We start from the raw sequence: 23933 nt of genomic DNA, 5'->3' as shown, positions 1-23933 counted from the left end.
AAATAAAAGACACGCAATCAAAATTCAACTTAGGTTGAAAAGAGTTAGAAAAATGTATGCATAGGGAAACACCTTGCAGCACCACTTCCAAGCTGACACTATCTGACACTTTTATCATGCAAATCGTTATTGCTGAATGGGACAGAAAAGTGATGGAAGGAAAAGTTTTATGGTCAGATGAGACAAAGACCTATTTGGCCACAATGATATTGCCTGGTCTTATGAGTTTCTGCTGCAACATTCAGATTGTAGAGTCAGAATTTGGTTTGCACAACATGAAAGCATGGATCCATCCTGCCTTGTATCAATGGTTCAGGCTGCAGGTGGTGGTGTAATGTCAGGGATATTTTCTAGTGACACTTCAGTCCCCTTAGTATCAAGTGAGCATTGTTTAAACCTCACAGCAAACCTGAGTATCGTTGCTGGCCATGTCCGATGGACATGGGATCTTCTAGAGGCTGCTTCCAGCAGGATAATGCACTTGTCACAAAGCGAAAATAAATCTCAAACCAGTATCTTGAACACGAGTTCACTGTACTCAAAACCAACAAAGCAGCTTTCAGATGTGATGGAACGGAAGATTCTCATCATGGATGGGCAGATGACAAATCTTCAGCAACTGTATGATGCTATCATCTCAACATGGCCCAAAAGCTGACCTGAGGAATGTTTCCAGCACCTTGTTGAATCTATTCCATGAAGCATTAAGGCAGTTCTGAAGGCAAAAGAGGGTCCAATCCAGGACCAGTAAAGTTTACCTAACAAAGTGGCCAGTGTTGGTCTATCTGGAAATCTTGGTGAATCTGTATCTCAGAATTAATCTTTATATTATGAAATACAAAATTTTAAATGGAAATACTTGATATGAGCACATTACAGCTGGTATGGTCATCTTTGTGAAAGTTTATCCTTTCACAGGCAGAACTACTTTTGTTCAGCCATTTGTCAGTGTTTAGCCCATTCTTCCAGATTAAGTGATTTATCACTTTACAGTGTGCAGGCTCTGTATGGCCTCTTGGCACCTGACCAAAACTGGGACACTATCAGGAGTGTATGCAAATGCTCATTCTGCAGAAAAAGTCTTGAGATTTGTAACAACCCAAAATAATATACCAAGTAAACAGCTGTAGCTTTTTTATTGGCAACATATTTTTCCCCCTTTGGTTCAAAATAAAGTGTCCTAACTGCACTCTGTGTTCTTATGAGTGGTCACATAAGAAAAGGGCTCACAGAAGCACCACTTAATTTATTGAAGAGTGGGTACAAATAGACAAAAGGCCTATTTTAATAATTTCAAAACCGAGTTCATGCTGCGAGAAACAGGACAAGCATCAGGTACATGTACAAATGGCTTCATTTAATTTACGCATTTCACAAACAGGAACTTATGAGACAAATGTACAGGAATTATTTTGCCATTTTATTTTTTTCTTCACATTATTGCTTTACAGTAAAATGCATTGGTTGGATATGTCCAGTATAGCAAGACAATACATTCATATAAGTTATACGGATGTCCTCAGTAATGTTTTGTAGTAACTAACTTTACATGAAATATATTTTTAATCATTTATTACTCTTGACAAACAACTCCCACGTCACATTGAGCTCACAGTGCATCAGGTCGCATTCAGTCAAATACATACCAGTCCCCTCTGTCCATTTCAAATGTGTGCCCTAGAGTTTGTGCGAAATTAAGTGCACAATCTGGATTTTCGCAGCACTACAACAAATATGGCATCTCAAGTCTATTTTCCCCCCTCCCCTCTTCTTCCATTAAAAAAATTGGATTAGTAAGAGATCAGAAAAACCAGAGGCTGTACGCTGTGTCTCAAGACTACAACAAAAAGAGGAGCAGTGTTTAACCCTGCTGTGGCATTACCACTTAAACCTGGCATGTCAAAAGACCACACAGAGCAAAAAAAAAAAAAAAAAAAAAAAACCCAAAACCTAAAACACTGCACATTCTGAATCAACTCAAGTACAGTACAAACATGCCTTCTTCGATGAAAGCATCAAAAACAAATAGGCCATGTATATACAGAAGTGCCACTAAAAAAGGTGAGAGGGTCAAAGGACTGTTGTACAAGGGTGTCAGCAGGTGAATCCACAGTCATTTAACCCTGACAGAGTAGCAGTTTGGGGGGAGGCTGTCTGACTTTTTTTGAGAAGGAAAAAACATCTTTAAAGCCTGCGCTCACACAAAAAAAAAAAAAAAAGTCAGTCTCCAGGGCAACTGAGGAAAGCCATCCATCCAACTATCCTGTGTTCACTGCTGCCCCTGACCTACTTCAGCCAGGGCTGGTGGAGAGTTAATGCCCTTGTGCAAGAGAAAGATGAAAAAGGATTGTGTGTAGGAGAAACCAGACTACCCAACAAAGCCACTGCTCCAGACACTTCCATCCTTTGCACTCAGTTCCTCAGCTGTCACAAACACACTTGTGAGCTCACACATCGAGTACTAGTAGACAAATTGACATCACATCTTCAAGGGTTCCCCCCCATCCTTATATGGCATTCTTGCAGGGGGGCCCCCTCTGTCACAGAAATTCTTTACATTGAGATTGCATATACAAGTGCCTGCTGCCCACAGTGGAGCAGAGGGATATTTTCAACAACACACTCCACACATTTTTGGAGTTTTTAAGTCTCTGCACATCGCTTGTGGACTCCTCACAGGCATTTTTGCATGATGTCAAAATGTCTGGATTGCAGTGTGGCTCATAGCTGCCGATTTTTGTAAGAGTGGGCAGGGCGGCATCCATGGAGACGCCCGGAAGCCCTCAGCCTTTTGCTGTGCTGTGGAGGAGTTGCTTTTGATGTCCCAGCATGCACTGCAGACAGGAAAGTGTGCTCATGTTGTTAACGAGGTTCCAGTCCGTTTCAGAGTCCAGAGCCCGGTGTGAGGAAACATAGCATGGGCCCGCACACATGCACACAATGTTCTCTGGCACACACGTACGCACAGTCACACGGACACTTATACACTGAAAATACACACGCACGGAAGGAAGCACTAGTTGATTCAGAATGAGAGGACGGCTGTTAAAGTGCAGTATCTACATGTAACCAAAAAAAAAAAAATATCAAGAGACCCTCACCATCTCCACCTGTGTTTCCCTGATAACTGACGGCTGTGGTTGCCCCCTCTGTCCTGGGTAGAGGAGCTGCAGTAGCCCCCTGCAGGCCAGAAGGTATTATAGCAGACAGTGTTGAAAACCATCTGGTTTCTTTGCATTTTTTTTTTTTTTTAACTAACTTCATGCTGATGCCATCTCAAAATGAGAAAGCCACCTGATGAGAAAGACTGGATTCATCCCACAGATGCAAGTCATTTTTGTTTTGCTTTTTTTCCAAACTTGTGCATTGGGAAAGGTGGAATGACGCGTCACTGAATGAAAATAATGCTGGAGTGGAGTCACCACCACCAGCCAGTATCTGAGTGGTCAAATCTCCTTACAGCAGAAATCAAAAAAATTTCCATGTGCAATTTGTTTCAGTGAAAAACAGGCAATGTCCAATACTTGCAACAGGCTCTCCTCCATATTTCATACTAGACAAAACCTTGTTCTGAATAAAATACAAAAAAAGTGTTTACAAATTTACATTGTGCAGTGCTGCATATGCATAACACCTCTCACAGTCATCGGATCTGGACTGCGGTACAATTTGACACAAAGTGTCCAGACAAAAAAAAAAAAAAAAAAAAAAAAAAAAAAGGTCTTTTTTTTTTTAAGAAAAAGTAAATCTGATCAAGCAGATGAGGGTTAGGAGCTGCACAGGGTGAGTGAGTGAAGCGCTAACAGTAACTGCTCCCTGATGCCAAAGGCCATGCCAGGAGAGTCAGGTCCAAGTTGGAGGAGGGGAGCTGCCAAGAACAAGACCCTCCTCCAGAAGGTTCAAGAGGGAGTGCGTCTTTGGGTTCTTGGTAAATCTTTTAGGAATAACTTCAAGGAAAGTTCTGTGTGAGGGCTTTGACTGGGATCAAGGTTTGGGGTTTGTTTTTATTTTTTTTTTTCCTTTTTTCTTTCCTCAACAGACTCTTTTGGTTTGTGGAAAAGCTTTGGAAATGGTGTGTGAATCTCTACAACGTTAACATTGAAAACACACCAACAAATAACAGGGGCACTTATGATTCTGGAGGTCCCCAACATCTAAAGGCATGCTAGATGGGTAGAAAGATAGCAGGTGCACAGAGGAACTAAATACTGCAGTAACAGGCAATGCCCCAAACAATGGGCACTGAGGACCGGCACTGTGTGACAAGGAGACAAATCAGAGACGTAGAATGGCATCCATTCTTACAGCTTACTGCCTAGTAAGGAAATTAGATTCATATTTGGGACAAAAGGATTACAAAGAAGAGAGAGTGCAAAGGAGAAGAACAGTCTGCTGATAGGTCCGTGTTATTGTAGAAAAGAAAACTGGGGGTTGCTATGGGAGCCTTGAGGTTTCCATATTCGAGGCATGCTGCTGTGCTCTACTCCTCCATACACATGGGAAGGTTGACAAAAGTGAAGACGTTGTATTCTATCATGATAGAGAAGCAGAGGAAAACAGCGTACAGGAGGAGGACGTACACGCCCAGCTTCAAATCCAGTCGCCACTTGTTCAGGTGGATCCCCAGCACCTGTGAACACACAAATCAAATCCTGAGCATGAATCTGGACTTTGAGCAAAAACAAAAAAGGTCACTTTTCTTATTAAAAACTCATTTCTCCACACACAAAATATAAATAAAAAAAAAAAAAATAGAGAAATCTATTATTTATGTAGTGGTAAAGTCTGTTAAGACAAAACTGATGAAGCAAAATACCATCCAATTTAAACTTTCACAAAACAGCTTATTAATGTGCAATTAAGTTTTATGAACTCTGTGCTGACTACACAGTAATGAGACAAGTTACACCACCTCCATCTTTGATCAGTGTTTCAAGTTCACCATTAAGCACATTTGAGCTCCTCCAGTTGGCGCACTTTCTTTTTTTTACTCACTGCAACAATTTCCACTCATAATTATGCATTTATTTACATCTGCATGCTGACAATCACAAATAATAAAATGCGCTCAAGTGGAAAATGACATGGACAATGCCTGGGACTCAGCAGCGCAAATTCGTGACTGATACTGCTGCACAAAATCTAACTACCGTTTGTAGAAGCAATATTTGTTGACCACTGACTATATGGGGATTCATGTATATCTGATGTCACACTGTGAAATTTATGAATGTATCTGTCTGACTAGAAGGATATCACATTTCAGTTTATTGCCGAATGCAGCAGAAAGGTTAAAGTTTCAATATTTCAGAATTCTGAATTTTTAATGCCAATTACATTATATAAACAGGACAGTACTAATCAAATAGTGATCTTATTTATCTATGTAAAAATACCTTAAAGGTTGACTTTAAATGTATACTTGAGCAGTAAGCCATGTCACGTTTCTGGAAGAAGTTGGAATCTGACCGCAACATGTAAACATTTTATGCTCACCGTGAGGGCCACAGAGCCCAGCAGAAGCACCACCGAGTACACGAGCCCCCGACTGTTAATCATCACCTGAAACACAAAAATGACTCATCTGCACCTTTCATCTAGTTTTTGGTGGTTTCATATACACTTCCATACAGAAACGAGTACAAATTCTTGTAGAGTAAATTAGCCCCTCACCACTGATCCATAGCTAACGCACATGGTTTGCATCGCCCAGGGAACCCCGAGTCCCACGAGAATATCAAACACATTACTGCCAATGGTATTGGACACTGCCATGTCTCCCAAACCTGCAAGAAAACAAAGACCAAACAGAGTTATTTAAAAACTTGAAAGTTTTTCTTCTAGACTTTTAGGTCAAATAAAAAACACTTCACTTGCAGCTATTCTTCTGTTCTGTACCTTCTGGTATTCACGAGGGCCCTAACCTTATTCAGCTGGGAAAGCAATGACGCATGCCTGCACGTAACATCTATAAACAGCTCTGCACTATTTTCTCTTGTTCCTGTGATCTTGAGTACTTTGTACATCCCTACTTGAAGAGGAGCGCAAAAAGAAAAAAAAACAAAAAAACTTTGCACATAAAAGACAACTGACAGCTTTGAGCATATGCTAAGCTAGTTTCTTTAAAAAAAAATAATTTTACAGCTTTGCATTTCTAAATTCACACCTGCAAAACACATTTTCCATCTGTAGGTTTTATGCAATTATGTATGTAAATAACTGCCATCTCCAAGAAAGTTAGGACAACATGCGACGCAAACTAAACAAATGTAAAGATGAATTTGGAATTTAAATTTTATATCTGAGCAACATGTTTTTAAAAAGTTGAGAGAAGGTCAATAATACTGGAAAAGTTGTTCACTTTTTTTTTTAAAGAAAGAAAAAAAGCACATCAGAACATACCACAAATAAATTAGAAGCAGGACTGGGCCATTCTTAAGTGAAGCTGGGGATGGATTCGTGATTGTGACAGAATGCAAGGGCAAATACTTCAGTTTAACAACAACAACATTATTTCACAACAAAAAAATTGAAAAGAATTCAGGGATTTAATTAAGTCCAAATTAAAACTGTACAATGCAACTGGGAGTGGGGAGGAAGCAGTCCAGAAACCCTGGTACCTTCTCTGGGAGATGATAGTCATAGTAAAAAGGCCACCACAACCCTTTTCTATCACAACATAATGAAGTTCTGGTCCTTGCCAATTCTTAAAAATCAGGTAAATAGAACCTCAGGTGAACAACAGAACAGAATGCACAGTCATTTTTTTAACAAATGCTAAGAAATGAAGCAGCAGTGTGAGGAAAACTAAGTACACCCCATGATTGTTATTGCTCCTAAAAGGTATCCAAACAGTTTTCTATAGGTTGTTATCAGTCTCTCACATTGGTGTTGATGAATTTTGGCCTGCTTTCCTTTACATCGTTGCTTCAGTTCATTAAAGTTTAGTCATTCATTTATGCACAGCTCTCTTAAGGTCCTGCTACAGCAGTTCAGCCAGGTTGAGGTCTGGACTGCTGTGCTTGGGATCACTGTCCTGCTGCATGACCCAATTAATGCTTTAACTTTCAGATGGCCTCACATTTGACTCTAGAATACTTTGGTAGACAGGAGTTCATGGTCAACTCAGTGACTGCAAGGTGCCCAGAACGCTGTACTACGAAACAAGTTCAACATACTCAGGGTATATTTCCATTACCTGGATTCACTTACCCCAAACAGCTAAGTTAACCCAGGGTTTCCCCTGCACGTTCACACGAAAGAGATGGCACTGCCACCATCTGACCAATCACAAATTATGGATATTTTACTGGAAGCAGAGCGGCTGACTTTACAAAAGGAAGATGAAACTATACTATGGAAAAAATATGAATAGGTTAAACAGCTGCTGCAGATAAAGCAGTAATATGAGTGCTATGAGTAATAGAGTATTAAAAGTGTGTGCTTTAAGTGCTTTGGTCAGTAGAACTGAAAAAGAGCTGCTGTATTAATAAAGTCTAGCCTATTTGAAGCCAGAAAAGAAAGACGGCAGAAATGCTGACTGTACAAGTTAACAGACTTATTATCACAACTATATCATTAAAACAGGAGAATCTTTTACAATTAAGCATTTCATTAAATTAATGTTTAAAGGACAGTTTTAGTTTTTAATTCTCTTGGTGTTTAATGGACTGAGTGTAAAGATTTAAAATACACGCAACACTTTAGACCCTCCAGTCATTTTTACACAGAGGTCCAAGTGATCTTCCAGGAATGGTGACACCATTTCCGAGAATTGATTGGTCAGTAGGCAATTGATCTCCAATCTGCCCCAGGGAAGGTTAGGTTCCCAGTATAAGTTACCATGGCGGTATATCCTGGTAAGTCACCCACCTTTGTAGTACAGAAAACCCAGGGTTAACCCTGAAGTTACCTGGTTAAGACTGAATCCTGCTTCTGGTCCTGTGGCTGCAAAACAAGCCCAAAATCTCAGCCCTCCAACACTGTATTTGACAGTTGATACAAGTTGTTTGTGTCGATATGCTGCATTTGGTTTTCACCAAACATGGCGCTGTGTATTTTGGCCAAACATCTCCACTGTGGTCTTGACTATCCAAAGGACAGGTCTTCTGTTTTGTTCAGATGCAACGTTGCAAAACTAAGCTGTGGCCATACTTGTTCAGTCTTCTTCTAATTATACCATCAGGAACTTTAACATTTAGTGTTACCTGAGATCTGTAGGGTCTGAGATGTAATGTTTGGGTCCCCCTACCCACATTTCTGAACACTGCTCCATCTGACCTTAGCGTGAATTTGCTGGGATGTCTACTCCTGTGAAGATTGGTAACAGTTTTGAGTGTTATCCACTTGTGGATAATTTCTCACTGTAGAATGATCAGCCTCAAATTGCTTGGAAATGGACACATAAGCCTTTACAAATTGACTGGGCTGTGAAAGAGTGGTTCAGGGAGAATGAGACATCTTCACACATGGGTTGGCCACTGCAGACCACTGGGCATCTTTGGGATGTACTGGAAAAAACTTTATACAGCAGTCCAGTTCTCCCATCAATACAAGATATTGGCAAAATATTAATGCAAAAAGTTGGGACATAAGCTTATAAAAATGATGCCCTGGTGAATGCATGCTGTCAAAGCTAAAAGGTAGTCCAACTGAATATTACAGTGAATAATCACAACATTCATTGCAGAATCATAAAACCACAGATGGAAAAGTGGGGGAAATAAAAAAATAAATATACCTTGCCGAGCCACAATGAGACTGGCTATGCAATCTGGGACACTGGTCCCAGCTGCCAGGAAAGTGATGCCCATGATGACATCCGGAATTCCCAGAGTATAGCCGATTATTGTCACCTGAAAGTATACAAGCATGTCAGTGCTCAAAAATGGCAATATAAAGCAAGACACACAAAACTTTAAATGTTCCTTTATGAAAAACATGTTGAACCATAGTGGGAACCTTTAGAGTCCATTTCAGTATGTAATGGATGGTTTCAGTTGACTATGCTGTTGCTAATATGCTACAATATTTGGAGCCACTGCTAGCACACTTCAGGCTACATCAACTATTTTTTAAGTTCTGTAAACAATTAAAAAATAAATAAATAAATAAAAAAAAAAAATGATCAGCTTAACTGCAATTAGACATTGCTATAGGCTACTTGGGTTACAGCTATTCTTTTGCTCCTATTAGCTTGCTGCTAACCATGCTAGTTACCATACTAGCTACCATACTGCCATTTAAGGCCACCATCACCAATACTACATTCCAAGAACTTTATAGGCCAACTTGTGCATTTCTATTACTACTACTACTACTACATTAAAGCTACTTTCAGCTGCTTCTTTATTCACAAGGGGTTGCCACAGCGGGTAACTCCACGTTTGATTTGGCAGTTTTTAACATCAGATGGCCACCCTGATGCAACCCCAAAGGAATCTGTATGTCCACCCAGGATTAAACCAGGGATCTTTCACTTTAGGCAAATGTAGAATGGTTACATTGTATTACAGAGGTGAAGAAGGAGTCTTAACCAAAGGGAAGCTTTATGGATTTATAAATTTCAGGTCACAAAATAACCTGGCTTAAACTAGGATTTTACTTTTTATAAATCTGATTTGCCTTTGGAGATGCATCACATCTGTGTGCGATGCTGCTGTGTGTTCATCTTTGATCTGGATTGAATTTTGAGAACATTTTGGACTTGGTGATATCCTTTTGGGCTCCTGTATCTGTACAGGTTTTGAGGATTCCTCCTACTAGCAGAGCTTCACTGGTGGATATTCCACTCTCACCCTTGGTGGAAGCTTGCCATTGCTGGAATACCATAAGTGGAAGGTCCGTATTGGCGGAACACCACTAGAAAAGATCCATTGTTCTCATGAACTCGGTTTCACTTCCTGATGAAGGCTTGCGGGCCAAAACATTTGGGGTTTTTTTGGTGTGTTTTTTTTTAAAAAGGTTGTACCTAACCATGCCAAGACATTTTAAATGTTATTTGAGAAGCGTGCCTCGGAGTGCTTTCATGACTTAGTTTCTCTCTTCCAAAGAAAACCTCAAATACAAGTGGAAGTGAGCCTTCTCAAAAACAGTTGAGCACTACACACACAAAAAAATAAAGGTAAATTTTGTACCCAAAAGGTACTTTTATCAGGAAAGTTCCCTCTAAGTACAGAGATGGACCCTTGGGGTGATTTACTGTGGACCATCAGAGGTACAAAATCACTGGTCAGAGCAAATGGTACAAAAGTGTACCAGTAGAAGTCAGTGTTGGGTGGGGTGTTTCCTCCCAGGCGACAAAAAAGGCGCCAGAGATGTAAAATGGCGGACTCTCCGGTTTTATGCAGCCTGTCCACCGAAGAACTTATTCAAAAAATATCTAAAGCTGGAATAAAAATGAATGAAGACGAGGCAAGAAGATTCAGTGGTAAGTAATCTGACCTATTCATGTTCATGGTCTAACTCAGTCTCCATTCATTTAAAATTTCAGACTAACAGTACCTAGCATGTTGTGTGCACAGGGCGTTACCCAACTTCTCTGCAATTTCAGAATATTAGTATTTTAGTGAAGTACTATCACAAGAGCTAAGTAATTCCATCTTTTTTTGTTTAACTACTTTGTTTGGGGCTTGTACAGTATTAGCTGTGGGGTCTCCTTTAAAGCTCCCTTCAGCTCAGCTACACCATCTATCCTAAAAAAAAAAACTCAGCGAAATTTACTTGAACTAGAAGCTGCATTTCTAGCTTTTGTTATTTTGGTTAGATTTGAATTACTAGCTGCCTTTAACAATAATAATTGACAACGTGTTTGTGTATTCTACAGTGTATTGATGAGGTTGACAGAATTCACCCTTCAACATCTGCCATCTGTCAAGACGGCTTTGCTGGTGTCTTGTTAAATGTACTTAAGCTTGCACAGGGAAAGTCTGTGCTGGCAAAACAGCACTATGACGCAAGAAAAGATGCCCTGGCTGAAGATCTACCAGGTAGTCACAATCATCTTGCTAATAAATGTGAAAGTAGATCTGCTGTAGTTACGCTCTGTATGATTTTTTTTTCTTTTTTTGCATTTGAGGAATCGACTTAAGGGCTGGACTCATCCTCCTGCCATCCATCTTCAGAGAAAAGATTGAACACTACATCACTTTGGGAAAGGTAGGCATCTGAACTGTAGTAAGATCTTCTTCAAATAAGTGAAGAGGAAAGAAAAATGACTCGAGTAAGGAATTATTTTTACTATATTGATCACCATTTAACATATTTAAAAGTTGTATTACTTAATATTTTAAACTTGTAACTTAACACTAAGGTTTTTAAATTATTTTACATAAATTAATTGGAAAAAATGTCTTTTGCTGCTTGGTTATTTATTTATTTTTTATTTTTTCTTAATTTATATAGAAAGATGCTGCTACACCCTATCCAACCATTCAACTGGTGGATAATAAGTGGAAGACGGTGATGACCAGTGCCGGGCCCAGTCTGGTGAAAGTAGAGTAGATGTTATGTCACTGCACGGGCCTAAGTGAAGCCTTTATAACAGCCTTCAGTATATATTTTGTTTTCAACATTACATTCTTCTGTCTTCTGTTCAGTTCTTGTTTTAAACTGAATGAAACTGATGTTAAATTATACATTTGATAATAAAGAATATTTTGTGAATCTAAGGGTTTGTTTTGTCTCTCAAGGTACCATTAGCCATGTCGCTCCAGCTGTACCTCATTGGGTACATAATTTGTACCTTTGTAATGGGTACAGTATTGTACCTGTACATAAAGGCACTTATTTGTCACCAGAGGTACAGAAATGTTCTTCTAAAGGTACAGACAATAAGGTACAAAATTGTTCCTAGATTTAGAGGTACAATATTGTACTCCACTAGGGGTACAGCTGGAGCGACAAAGCCTTCGTACCTTTTTAGGTCCATTCTCGTCCTCTATTTCTTAGTGTGCATGAATACTGAATGTTAAGGTTTCACTGTTGATACATAAAGCTTATACTTTATTCTGCAGTCTATTGCCTCATGTTTAGTCAATGTCTTGTGTTATGTCTGCACCATAGAGCGCAGACACGATAGCATTTATATTCATGGTATGCACTTAAGATGACAAAGGCAGTTTTGATTCTGAAAGACTGCCAAATAAGTTACCTTGAATGTTTTATAAAAACCTTTGGTTAAACTTTTATTGTTTGTTTTGGATTTTTCTGTCTTATTTGTATAAATGATTCATCATGAGGGGAGAGAAGACATTTACATAGTACACAATCATGATAAATTGCCAAAAAAAATAAAATAAAATTCCACTGAGTTATTTGAAGGCCTGAATGATTGTATTGTTTTCAACCAACAGTTCCACAGCAAAAGATATTCCACTTTTAATTACACACACACAAAAAAAAAAGCAGCATAAAAATAAATAATTCTCAAATCAAATAATCACTTCAGCACCATTACCAAGCAAAATTAAATCTTTCAGTTTGCAGAGTAGCATTACTCAATTAAAATCCAGAATTTGTAAAACACAATCTCAGACATACAAATATGACACCCACCATCCAGACCATGAAGTAGGAGAAGACGGCAATCCAGACAGTGGACAGGATGAAAGAGAGCATGAAGTATTTCTCCCAGCGAGGCTTGGCACAGTTTGGGACCGTAAAGTACAGCAGCAGGAGCAGAGGCCATGAGAGGAGCCACTTTACCTTACTGCCAATCCCCCCTGCAGTGTAACAACAAAGAAATCACGATGGTCACATTTTTGAGACAATCCCCACCCCCCAAAAATAAAATTGTTTACTGCGCTCTTTACACTGAAGTGGGACACATGAGCACAATGTTCAAAAATTATTTAGTTTAAGGGCACACTGAAAATAACTGTCCAAAGTCTGGCTCCATTTGCATTTATTTCTTGTTTGGTTTTTGTCCAAGGGATAAACATGTTGCCCCATCTGTCATTTACCACAAACACGGAAAGCTTTTTTTCCCCTTCTTTAAATGAAGCATTCATACCGACAGAACTCTGCGTGGCATGAGACATGATTGCTCCTCAAAACACCAAAACTTTTCCATGTCATTTATAACCTAATAAGATACAACACCAATTCCACCCACTTAGAGGAATTTGTCTGTTTCATGATAAATCAGGATAATGAGATTCTGTCTTTTCACATGAGCGGGCACTGACTGATAAAAGGGCAGCCCTGCTCAGATGTCAAAGAGCATAATCATTAGTTGGTATACAAGAACCTGCTGCCTAATTTAAGCAAGGACATCAATAACTGCTGAAGCGGAAAGAAATTCTTAAGCAGACTGAGCAGAGCTGTCCAACTAAAAACTCTTTCGAGTGCCTCTAGTTCTTAAAAAAAAAAAAAAAAAAAAAAAAAAAAAAAATCAGTACCTACAGGAGGATGTATAACAGGTTTTAAAATATGACTGGCATGTAAAGATTAGATCTTTTTACCCACCTAATGCATAAATCCATGTACACTTAATTACACACATTCATCAAGTAAACAGATGAAGTACGTACTTGGAATATGAAACGGTGAGATGGTGTCATTGTCCTCCACCTCACTGGGTTTGTCCTCTGGCACGTTTCCATTCTCGATTTCAACCTTCCCGTCGATCACTTGTGTCTCCACACCATTGGCGGCTTGCACCAACTTCTGGCGCTTTCAAAAGAAAGAAACTAAGTCAAAGAGAACATGAGCAGACATGCTGTTACTTCTGTTTTTCGTGGATATGGCTTCTCCAGTTGTACGGTGAACATAAGTAACTGTCCGAGTAAGATAAGGAAACCCTTCAGGGCTTCTTCGAAACACAAAGCTGAAAATAGTTCCCACCTTTAACCAGTAAAAGGCAGCTAAAGCTAATTACTGGAGCACCAACGACCAGCTGTACCTCTGTTATGATGAGGCGACTGGCCATGCGCAGGCGGGTCTTTGGTCCAAAATGGCTGGTGACCATGACACGGAGGCCAGCCTCTGGAAACCTGAACTTTGAAGGGCTGGCATTTATGATCTCATCCACCATCACCACAGAGCCACGGCTGTAAGCTTTGGTAGGCTTGACTAAAGGGGCAGAAGCACACATTACAACAATAAGTACAAGACAAAACACAAGAATGAGCCAAAACATTACAAAAAAATCGAAGGGCATTAAACATCTGCTCCATAACTTTATAGAGTTAATGTTGACTCCTTTCACTCCAGCTTTTCCTACATGAACCAAAAATTGATGTTGGTGCCTTTATGTTATCTGGTCTCTGAGACAGCAGGTAAGTGATTCCTGGAGTCTGTCTGTAAGGCATCATCATCTGTTCGTTTGGAGCATTGTAATTCCAGGATGTCGATAGTGTTCAGTCCGGTTCAATTTGCTTCAAGTTGGTAGACTAAGAAATATCAATTTTGGCATTTTCTCCCCAAGAATTCAACTCAATTATAGCTCTTATAATTAAGTAGATTTAGAGAGCTGAAAGACTGAATACTGAACTTTGTGAGAGTGCAAGGGAGGGAGGGGGGGGTCAATAGGCCTGTGTGACTTGGCCTTAAGGCATTTCCTTTGATTGCTTTCATTTTTTGATTCTGATTCTTGCAAACATTAATCCACCTTTACTTGTTAGCAGCCCTCTTTCCTACCTTTGTTTGCACAGTACTATATTTCACAGAGCATTACCACCACCTTCAGCTCCCTGGAAAAATGTAAAACTATCAGTAAGAATGTGTAATGGTGTAAACACGTAAATAAAGCAAGGGCCCATTCAAAACATTTCTCCATAAATGCTGCTAGCGCTCCATAAACTCTAGAAGGTGCATTTAGGCCACTTCGACGGCCATCTAGTTTTTCCAAATGGTAAGCAATTTCAAATGCTCCTTTCTTTATGATCAGTTACTCTGTAGAGGAAGAATAGTTCTGGAGGAAAGGAGCTGTTTAAAAACCCTTTGTCTCCCAAGTGTTTGATGCTTTACTGACCAAGACTGATTTCAAAGTGTGCCTCTCTGAATATGTAACTGCTGGCACCTTTAACTCAACTCAAGCTGCAACTTGGCTGAGTCCACTTCAGATATAGTAAATCCGCATTTGGTCTTTGCACACAATTAGTAATAAGATTCAGTGTGTGGGGAATTAAAAGTTCTACGGTCCACTTATTAGTTTTACTCAGCCGTAATTTGACTCATTATGCATGCAAGAATGCACATAAATTAAATGTGTAAACAGAGCCGGCATAAACATTTCCTCTTGTGAAATTCATTACCACTTCAGGAGTGAGTGGGTCTACGCCCCAGAGACCAGCAGAAGAAAAGTAGTATGCAAGCAGAAAGAACTGGCACACAGCAGCACAACACTGTTGACAATAAGCAAGAAAAAGTTAGTAAGGCTAAACAGACAGGCATGTTAACACTAATGCAGCCAAAGCAGGAAAGGTTAAGTCTCTCAAAGGGTTACATGTTGCGAATTAGAAGCTTTTGAGTTAATAAAAAGGAAGGAAGAAGTGGAGAACTGTGGCTATGAGGTAATCTAACCCAAACGTGGCACTAAAGGTAGTATTACAGAATAACTGAGATTCAAGACAATGTCCTGTGACATTAAAAAAAAAAAAAAAAAAAAAAAAAAAACATTGTTCCCTTTTTAACCTTTCATTTCATGTCCTGCGATAAGCTTCACTTGCCTATCACCAAAGGAGGACTGAGGAAATTACTTTTAAAATAACCATAATAAATAGAAAAATGACAGACCGTCTATTCTGCCAGTGCACTTCATAGAGATAAAAAGGACTGACGTTTGCGTGATCTTTGAGCGTCTGCTAAATTATTGGAATTGCTGACATTTTCTGAAATGTGTTTTCTTTCCACCCTCATGCCTATATGATAAAGACACTATTAGGTACACTTTGCTAATTATGGGGTTCAACTTCCTTTTGCAATCAGAACTGCCTTAATTCTTGTGTTTGGTGTTTGAAGCATTCCTCAGATTTTACTCCACACTGACCCGACAGGTCACACAGTTGCTGCACATTTGTCAGCTGCACATCCATGATGTGAATCTCCCACTCCACCACAACCCAAAGGTGCTCTGTTGGACTGAGATCTGCTGACTATGGAGGGCATTTGAGCAGCGAAGCCATTTCATGGTCAAGAAACCAGTTTGAGATGATTTGAGCTCGTTATCCTGCTGGAAGCAGGCATAAGAATATGGACACACTGGTCATAAAGGGATGAACATGGTCAGCAGCAATACTTAGGTAGGCTGTGATATTTAAAAATCATGCTCAGTTGGTACTAAGGGCCTCAAAGGCAATATTTTTTCCCCAGTCTTCTGCTGTCCAATTCTGGTGAGCCCGTTTGAATTGTAGACTCAATTTCCTGCTCTTAGCTGACAAGACTAGAACCCAATGTAGTCTTCTGCTGTTGCTTCAGCCCATCAAGGTTCACCGCGTTGTGTATTCAAAGAAGCTCTTCAGCATACAATGGTTGAGTTACTGTTACTACTAGCTTAAAATCAGTCTGGCAGCAACAAGGCATTTTCACCCAGAGATCAGGAGAACGGCCAGAGAACTGTCACTCACTGGATATTCTCTTTTTTTGAACCATTCTCTGCAAACTTTAGATGGTTATGTGGGAAAATCCCATTAGATCAGCAGTGTCTGAAATACTCAAACCATCTGCCCATCTGTCATGAATAACATGGTTATTCATAACAGTGTAACCAGTCACTTAAATCACCTCTCATTTCCATTCTGATGCTCAATTTGAACTTCAGCAGGTCACCTTGACCATGTCTACATGCCTGTGTTGTTGCCATGTGATTGGCTGATTAAGATATTTGTTAACTAGCAGCTGAACAGGTTGCACATGGCCACAAGCTAAAGCTGCTAGCCTTTGGTTTAGCAGTTTTAGTTCACAATCTGTATTTTGCAGTTTCTGGCCATAGCTACATACTCCTATGAGAGTGGCATTAATCTACTCATCTAACCACAAGGAAGCAAATGAGTACATTTTCCCAAAATGTTTAACTATATTAACTATTTTCAGCAGAATAAAGTAGAAGCATTTCAGATTAGTTAAGCAAAAAGAAGCAAAGATTAAAGCCACAGACCCTTTAGCAGGGGAAATACCCACATTCTTCCAGAGAATTAGCCACGTTGCTGCTCAGGACACCTTTTCAACATACAGTCTCTTACTCGGCAGAGACTAATCATTGGTACACAGCCTGTCTGGTTAACCTTACCTGGAAGCAAAGGCGATGACGGATCGTCATCCCAAACATAGCCATAACTAGTATTACCGTCCTCCATCTCGCTGCTGGCCGCAGCGTTGCCATTCGCCACATTTTTTTTGACTTTCCCATGAAAAACTTCTGCATGCTGGAGTTGAATCTAGTAAAAAGATGAAATATAATCCCTAAATTAGAAGTCATGTTAAGAGTCCAAAAAAAAAAAAAAAAAAAAAAAAAAAAAAAAAAGGGAAAAACTAAATCAGACATTTAGTGTCAAGATTTACATCTGCAAATAGGGTTTACCTGCTTTAGATGAAAGGCTCCAATTTTTTTGAAATACAGTATGTATTAATTAGCCAAAATGATCCTTTTATATCTTCTATACAATTTACAACTCAGGAGGCTCACTTTCTAATATATATTACTGCATTACATTATACATAATGAGCTGTTCTGCACTGAGTAAGAGAGAGAGAGAAAATGTATTTCCCAAATGCAACAACAAGCCTACCTGATTATATCAATTAAAAGCACTCCTAGTTAAATACAACATCTTCAGGGAAGAAGAAATAAAAATTTTTTTTTTAAATTAAAATGAAGCTTGTGTATGCAATTATCACTTGATGCACATAATTCGTGTGTACTACATACTGTAGTGCACCTCACTTTTCAATGCTGTTATTTGGCAGCATGTGTCCTACTTGCTTGTGAAAAATCACAGCCGAGCACTGCAAGGTCACCTCAGTGTACAGGCCGTGCTATATAAAACCCACTTTATTCCATCTCAACTGCAATAACCTAAAATGGGCAGCGGATTTCTGTTTTTTGTTGGGGGGGGGTGGGGGGCATATGACAGCATATCCTACAGTAAGCACTTCTTTCCTCCAAATGAGAAAGGAAAGGAGTGATCTGGTTAAGCCTGTGCTCTTAGCCACTGCAGAGGGGGAAAGATTAAACTCTTATGGCTGTGAAAGTGCAGGCTGCTGCTGAGTGTAACACAGATTGCCAGCTGGACAGACAGCAGCAAAGGACAACCTGGTTGGTATTATTCAGTTTGGACTGGAAAGACAACAATTACCTAATGGAGTCCAAAATTTGAAAGGCCTATGATGAAAAAGAAGGTCTCAAGGCAGAATGACTGAAGAAAACACCCACTTTTTCCCCCTGTAAATAGTTAAAATGTAGCTATACTGTATAAAACACTTCAAAGTCTGTATTTCAGATGTAATCAAGCCAAAAAATGCCAGATATGAACACTGTTAATCAGGATTTGAGCAAGCTTTCCTCCAAAAAGCTCCTGTGTTGAATACGCTGTTAACAGGTGTTAGTGCATAAGTATGTAAAGCAGAATATATTATCATGCTACCAGCCTCGTTCAACAAAAGCAGTTGTAAGAAAATGCAGGACTCACTTCATGACCAGGATGTATCCTGCGTACATGACCACCAGCACCAAACTCTCCCACCTGACAAAGATATAAGAAGAGAAAATTTAAAAATCAGTTCAGCTTTTATATGAAAGAAAAAAAAGAAAAAAAGAAAAAAAAAAAAAGCCAGTTAGAAATGTAGTTTGATGACGTAGGAATTTAAAAAGCGAATCCACCATCTGGCTGGGATCCTGTGTGGAGTGTGCATGTTTTCCCTGTGGCTGTATGAGCTACAGCAATATCAAATTAAAGCCTGATAAAATTAAACGTGGTCCTACCAGGCGAAGTAGTAATTTAAATTTAAACACTATCGGTTCATAATCCCCCCCCCCCCAAATCATTTGACACATAAAAGTGGAGCAATGCTGCTTCTTTTTTCCTGTCCTTTATATCCCATTACAATGGTGGATGCTCATGTTAAATATGAATAAAGTTTCAAATAATGAAGTGTGTGGGCAAGTAATCCCTATGAGCCAAAAGTTCAGGCTTCAGACACTTTTATTCTACTCTTGGTGCTTTATGCTGTCAGAAGATATCCCATGTATGCCCTCTTCAACTATACAGCTCTGACTGTAAGCGCACCTGCAGTTCAAACCCGCCCTACGAGGGGCAGCCAATCAAAAAGGCCAAATGTGTATTAAATAAGGATTGTTCTGAACTGTGAATAAAGCAGAGGTGACTTAATTGAAGGAGAAAACAAAAGAAAAAGTTGGTGTTGGAAATCAAACCCTTTTAGGTAAACAGTCTCACTGTAAATATGGACAAACCCACAGCTTGGAGATGAGTAGCTTACCAAACTATCCTGTCATCATAGATGAACTGAAAAAGAGGGAAACCTTATTTAGATTAATAAAAAAAAAAAGAAGAAAAGCCATGACAGGTGTTCATTAATAAATGCATGCAGCAACTTACTGCAATCAAAGCCACAACAGACAGGATGTAATAGAAGGAATCCCTGAAAACAGCCCACCACGTCAGCATCACCACCTAAGAATTCACAGAAAATATAATTTGAGATACACTAACATATTTGTAGAGCGTTTGTGTAATGTGTACTGTGACACAAGTACTTATTTAAAGTACGATTACAGCAGAATGACAAGTCTGTTTACACCTGCAGTTTAGTTCTCCACTTTCACTAAAACCAGTTCTAAGAAAACTAACTGAAGCAGATGGCATTGTTTCCCCTCAGCAAAATTAAAAAAAAACTTAAAAAAAAAAAAAACTTCTGCCACACGTGATGCTGTGCAGTCTATAAATAAACAGTGATGCAGCCGTAAGTCATGCCACCCACACACACACACACACACACACACCTGTCCAGCAAAGATCCCACAGACACCAATGATGCACAGGATGTTGAAGACTGCTGAGCCAACGATGGTCCCCACCCCCACATCACCGTGGGTGATGAAGACACCTGCACGCAAGGAGGCAGCCAGTCAGAATTAGTGGTGACACCAACCATCTGGGAATGTCTGAGTGGATGCACGTTCTTATGTGTGTTTGTACCGATGACAGATGCAAAAAGCTCTGGTGCAGAACTGCCAGCTGCCATGAAGGTGGCTCCTGCGACATCTTCACTTAGATCTAGTTTCTGCAGAAATTAAGCAAAGACTGTTGGTTTTTCCACAAAGCTGTGAGAGTGTAACTTCGAAGGATGAAGGATGACAACCACCAAGTACCTCACAGATCTTCTCCAGCGATGTCACAAAGTATTCATCACATGTTATAGCGAGGGCCAAAAACATGTAAAGAGCCTAGAGACAAAAAAAAAAATAAATCATTTGGGTAGTGCATTTGTGACCAGAGCAAGATGATAATACAAAATAAGTATGCACAGGCTTAATATATACATCCTTAAATTTGCAGATATTAGCTAAGTTAATAAAGACTTGGCTGCTAAAGAAAGGCTGAAAGGGAATCTCAGCACCCAGTTACAAGTAAACCGGCTTTCAATTCAAATGCCAGATGAGTGATGAAGGCACTTTCCCTTACAATTTGAAAAATGTACAGGATCTGAATACTCCCACCACCATGAAAGGGGACGGTGGGAGGCACATAATTTCAATAGCCGAGGAAAGATCTATAAATTATAGATCAGGTGTGACATCATCAGGGCCTGGCAGCTCTGACAGCCCTGCTCTGCTCTATGCTATCCACAGGGGGCAGTGCAGGACTACAGTATGAGCAGACCCCTCACACGTTATCCTCCTCTCAGCAGTGAAGTCAGGACAGACAATATTAGTCGTATTTCAAAGTAAAATAATGTGCAAATTAAAAAGTTAAGCATTCATTCACAAGTGCATAATGATGAACAACTCTCGAATAACTCTTTGAAGCCCACAGGTGAATTCTCTTTATGCAAAGTCAGCGGAGCACAACATGACTCTCTGCAGACAAAACTTTTTAATATGGAGAAATAGCTAAAACCCATTTATTAAAAAAAAAAAAAAAATGTACCTTCATTCTTATGAATGATGCCAACATTTAAGCTGGGACTAAAAATACTGTACTGCCATATTTATGACACTTTCCATGCACACTCCTGAGCAGAGACAGTTTTATGACAGAACCATAAAATGAAATGACTTCTTCAGATGTTACTGTGTGCATTCAAAAGACAAAAGGTTGATCTATTAATATAAATTGCATTTTTATCATTTCCTGTTAAGCCTTTGTTTACTAAATTATAAACCCTATTAAACTTGGAGACATTTTAAGAGTACTTCATAACTTCTGCGCTTTTGCAAATCCTATGACTATGATTGTCCATCTACAAAGATTTTTCAGGCCTTTCAGTGTTTTAACTTGACTCCAAGCACAAGTCCCTATTTATTAACAGTTTTTCCATCCATAGTGAAAATGTTGCTTTATGTTGAAAATGAAATAACTTCATATGTCCTGCAACAATTTTACAATATGGCAAATCCAAACTGCTAGCATAACCTCCTCCCTCTCAACTTTCAAGCTTTAAAAAGATGAACAGTTGTCAGTGATGTAAAAACCCCTCTGGATCCGCCTGCAGCCATCAACTCAAGACTGAAGCGATTTGTTATGCAGGTGCAGATTCTTAAAAAGTAGCCTTACCGCCACAATGTGCAGCAGAATGGCTCCACTCTTCCGTTCATTGTTGGTGAAAAGGTCATCGGGGAACTCGTGTATTGCTGAGGAGAGAATACATTTTTAAAAACAAATTAAAAAAAAAAAAAAAAAACTAAATCAAGAGTTTTGATTTTTAAGAAATATATCTTTCAACCTGCATTGTCACGACTTTATATCTACGGGGGGGGGGGGGGGGGGGGGGGGGGGGGGCAGTCAACCATCACATAATGTGAGAACGTGAAAAGCTTGGGCTATAATAAGAGGCTGAAGTCATACAGAATTAAAGCAAGCAGGCAGAAAAAGACTCCCATGCTGAGGACTCATCATTCATTATCCAGAGCTCCAGCTGGAACGCAGTGTGATCACGGCACGAGCATAAGGCTCAAATACGGGAGCACTGCCACTCCACAGTGCACCTGGCTGGAGACAGAAGCTAGCAGTCTCCCTGACAAGAACGGCATCTGTGGGGGAGCAGCCTCTGTCCGACCCGTCCCTGCTGGACCTGAGTTGCAGGCCCACAGCTCGTCTCCCTTTGCAACAGGCCTTCAGCATTACTAGTGTATTACTTACAAACTAGAGCATTCCCTGAACTCTGATGTATGCTGCAGGCAGGAGGCTGGACTGAGTTGGAGTGGTGCTTACAGTAGATGGTAACATGTTGATGCTGAGCAAGGGAAATAGTTACATATTTTCCCTCTGAGCTACAAGTTCAGATTTCAGACTACTAAAACAGTGTTTCAGAAAGTTTTTTTTTTTCTACTCTTGGTTCTGTATGATGTCAGTGCTATGAGCACAGAAGCCCCACCCATGTGCTATTCAAATGTTTTCTTTGGGAGGGGCAGCCAATCAGAAGAAGGTTGGCTAAAAGGGGAAGGGTAAGAAGAGTAATCTTGAACTGTGAATCAAGTAAAGCTACTCTACTAGAGTCCAAGAATAAAAATTTGGTAGTGGAAGTAAGTGCAATTTTGTACCTGTTGATATATTTCACTGTGGAAGTGAACATTATGGGGTGCTAGTGAAACTAGAGGAAAGTATGAGATCACTATTTGGATCCTTGGACTGACTTTCGCAGCAAGAAATTTCACTCTGCATTCAAGTGGTGGGTGGACTGACTGACCACCCCTACAGCCCAGAATTTGGAAAACACCTGACTGGGTCACTGCACTACAGCATTTATTGCTGCAGCCTTGAATGAATATCCTTGAATTCACATGAAGTTCTCATTAGAACATAATGTTACAAATCCAAACCTGCAGAACAATATTGTTTAGAGCAGATTATAAGGACAAGATTTGGGCTCCTGTCACATATGGAGTCATGAAGCGGAACACTGCTCACCTGAGACTTGTCACTGCATCTGTCCCAACCTCACAGACGTCTTTTTTTAATGATATTTTATTGTGTGCACATGTGACCGAGTTAGCATCTGAAACCCTGCATCAGGAAAAATCAGATACTCTGCAGGACGTAGACTAAGACCTCTTAATCAAATGCATGCTTCCTTCCTTTCATTGAATTACATCATATGAATGGTAATTCATTATGCAGTGTCATACAATGCCTCCCCGTAGTAGCAAAATAAAAAGAGCCATGGCTCAAAGAAATTACTGGCAAATGAATCAAACCTTGATTTGTAGATTTTTCATGTGTCTAAACGCTGACTGCACTTCCTGACAGTAAATGCACCTGATTAGATTAGGTAATAAAAAGTTGATTAACCTATGTGAGTAATATAGACTATAACCTTAATGTATAATGAGAAACTGAAGACAGGCATTGAAATCTTACAGTGGCATCGACTGTGGCAGAAAGCTTTAGCTCATTTAATTTCCGACAGGTTTATATGCCACATGAAATGCACCGGAAAGCCGACTGCCTCGAGTAAAGGTGCAATCAGTTACAGGATTTGTCAGCAGTGCCCTCAAAAAGTGATTGAAAACAAAGTTATGCCAAAACATCTCCTGAAACCTCGCTGCAGAAGGTTACCCATTAAGCTTCTCAAAAAAAAACATGGAAAGGTGTGAATTTGCTGCCATCCAAGCCTTTCCGAGTTCTGTCGAAACAATCAATAGATACCACAGATTCTTTAGTGACATTGTGTCCTAGGAATGAAATCAGCTCTGGCACAGAATGTGTTTAAAAAAGTGCTGTTTGAAAGAATGCCAGCACAGGTAGGCAGGGGTC

General features: G+C 39.7%; 1 protein-coding gene across 1 annotated transcript in view; it reads right to left on the bottom strand.

The window, feature by feature from the left end:
- Positions 1–4480: 4480 nt before the first annotated feature.
- The window catches only part of slc24a4b (solute carrier family 24 member 4b), a 34425-nt gene continuing 14972 nt past the window's right edge, over positions 4481–23933 (bottom strand). Inside the window, 16 exon segments of the mRNA XM_030721473.1 lie at positions 4481–4630; positions 5497–5562; positions 5674–5786; positions 8741–8855; positions 12556–12722; positions 13533–13674; positions 13904–14073; positions 17288–17339; positions 17342–17378; positions 18630–18683; positions 19438–19463; positions 19557–19631; positions 19961–20064; positions 20157–20241; positions 20330–20404; positions 21735–21811. Coding sequence (XP_030577333.1) covers positions 4481–4630; positions 5497–5562; positions 5674–5786; positions 8741–8855; positions 12556–12722; positions 13533–13674; positions 13904–14073; positions 17288–17339; positions 17342–17378; positions 18630–18683; positions 19438–19463; positions 19557–19631; positions 19961–20064; positions 20157–20241; positions 20330–20404; positions 21735–21811 — 1508 coding nt within the window.

Source organism: Archocentrus centrarchus, chromosome 24 (assembly GCF_007364275.1).
Source record: "Archocentrus centrarchus isolate MPI-CPG fArcCen1 chromosome 24, fArcCen1, whole genome shotgun sequence".
In the NCBI taxonomy this organism is placed as follows: Eukaryota; Metazoa; Chordata; class Actinopteri; order Cichliformes; family Cichlidae; genus Archocentrus; species Archocentrus centrarchus.
This window is presented reverse-complemented; position numbering and strand designations above follow the sequence as displayed.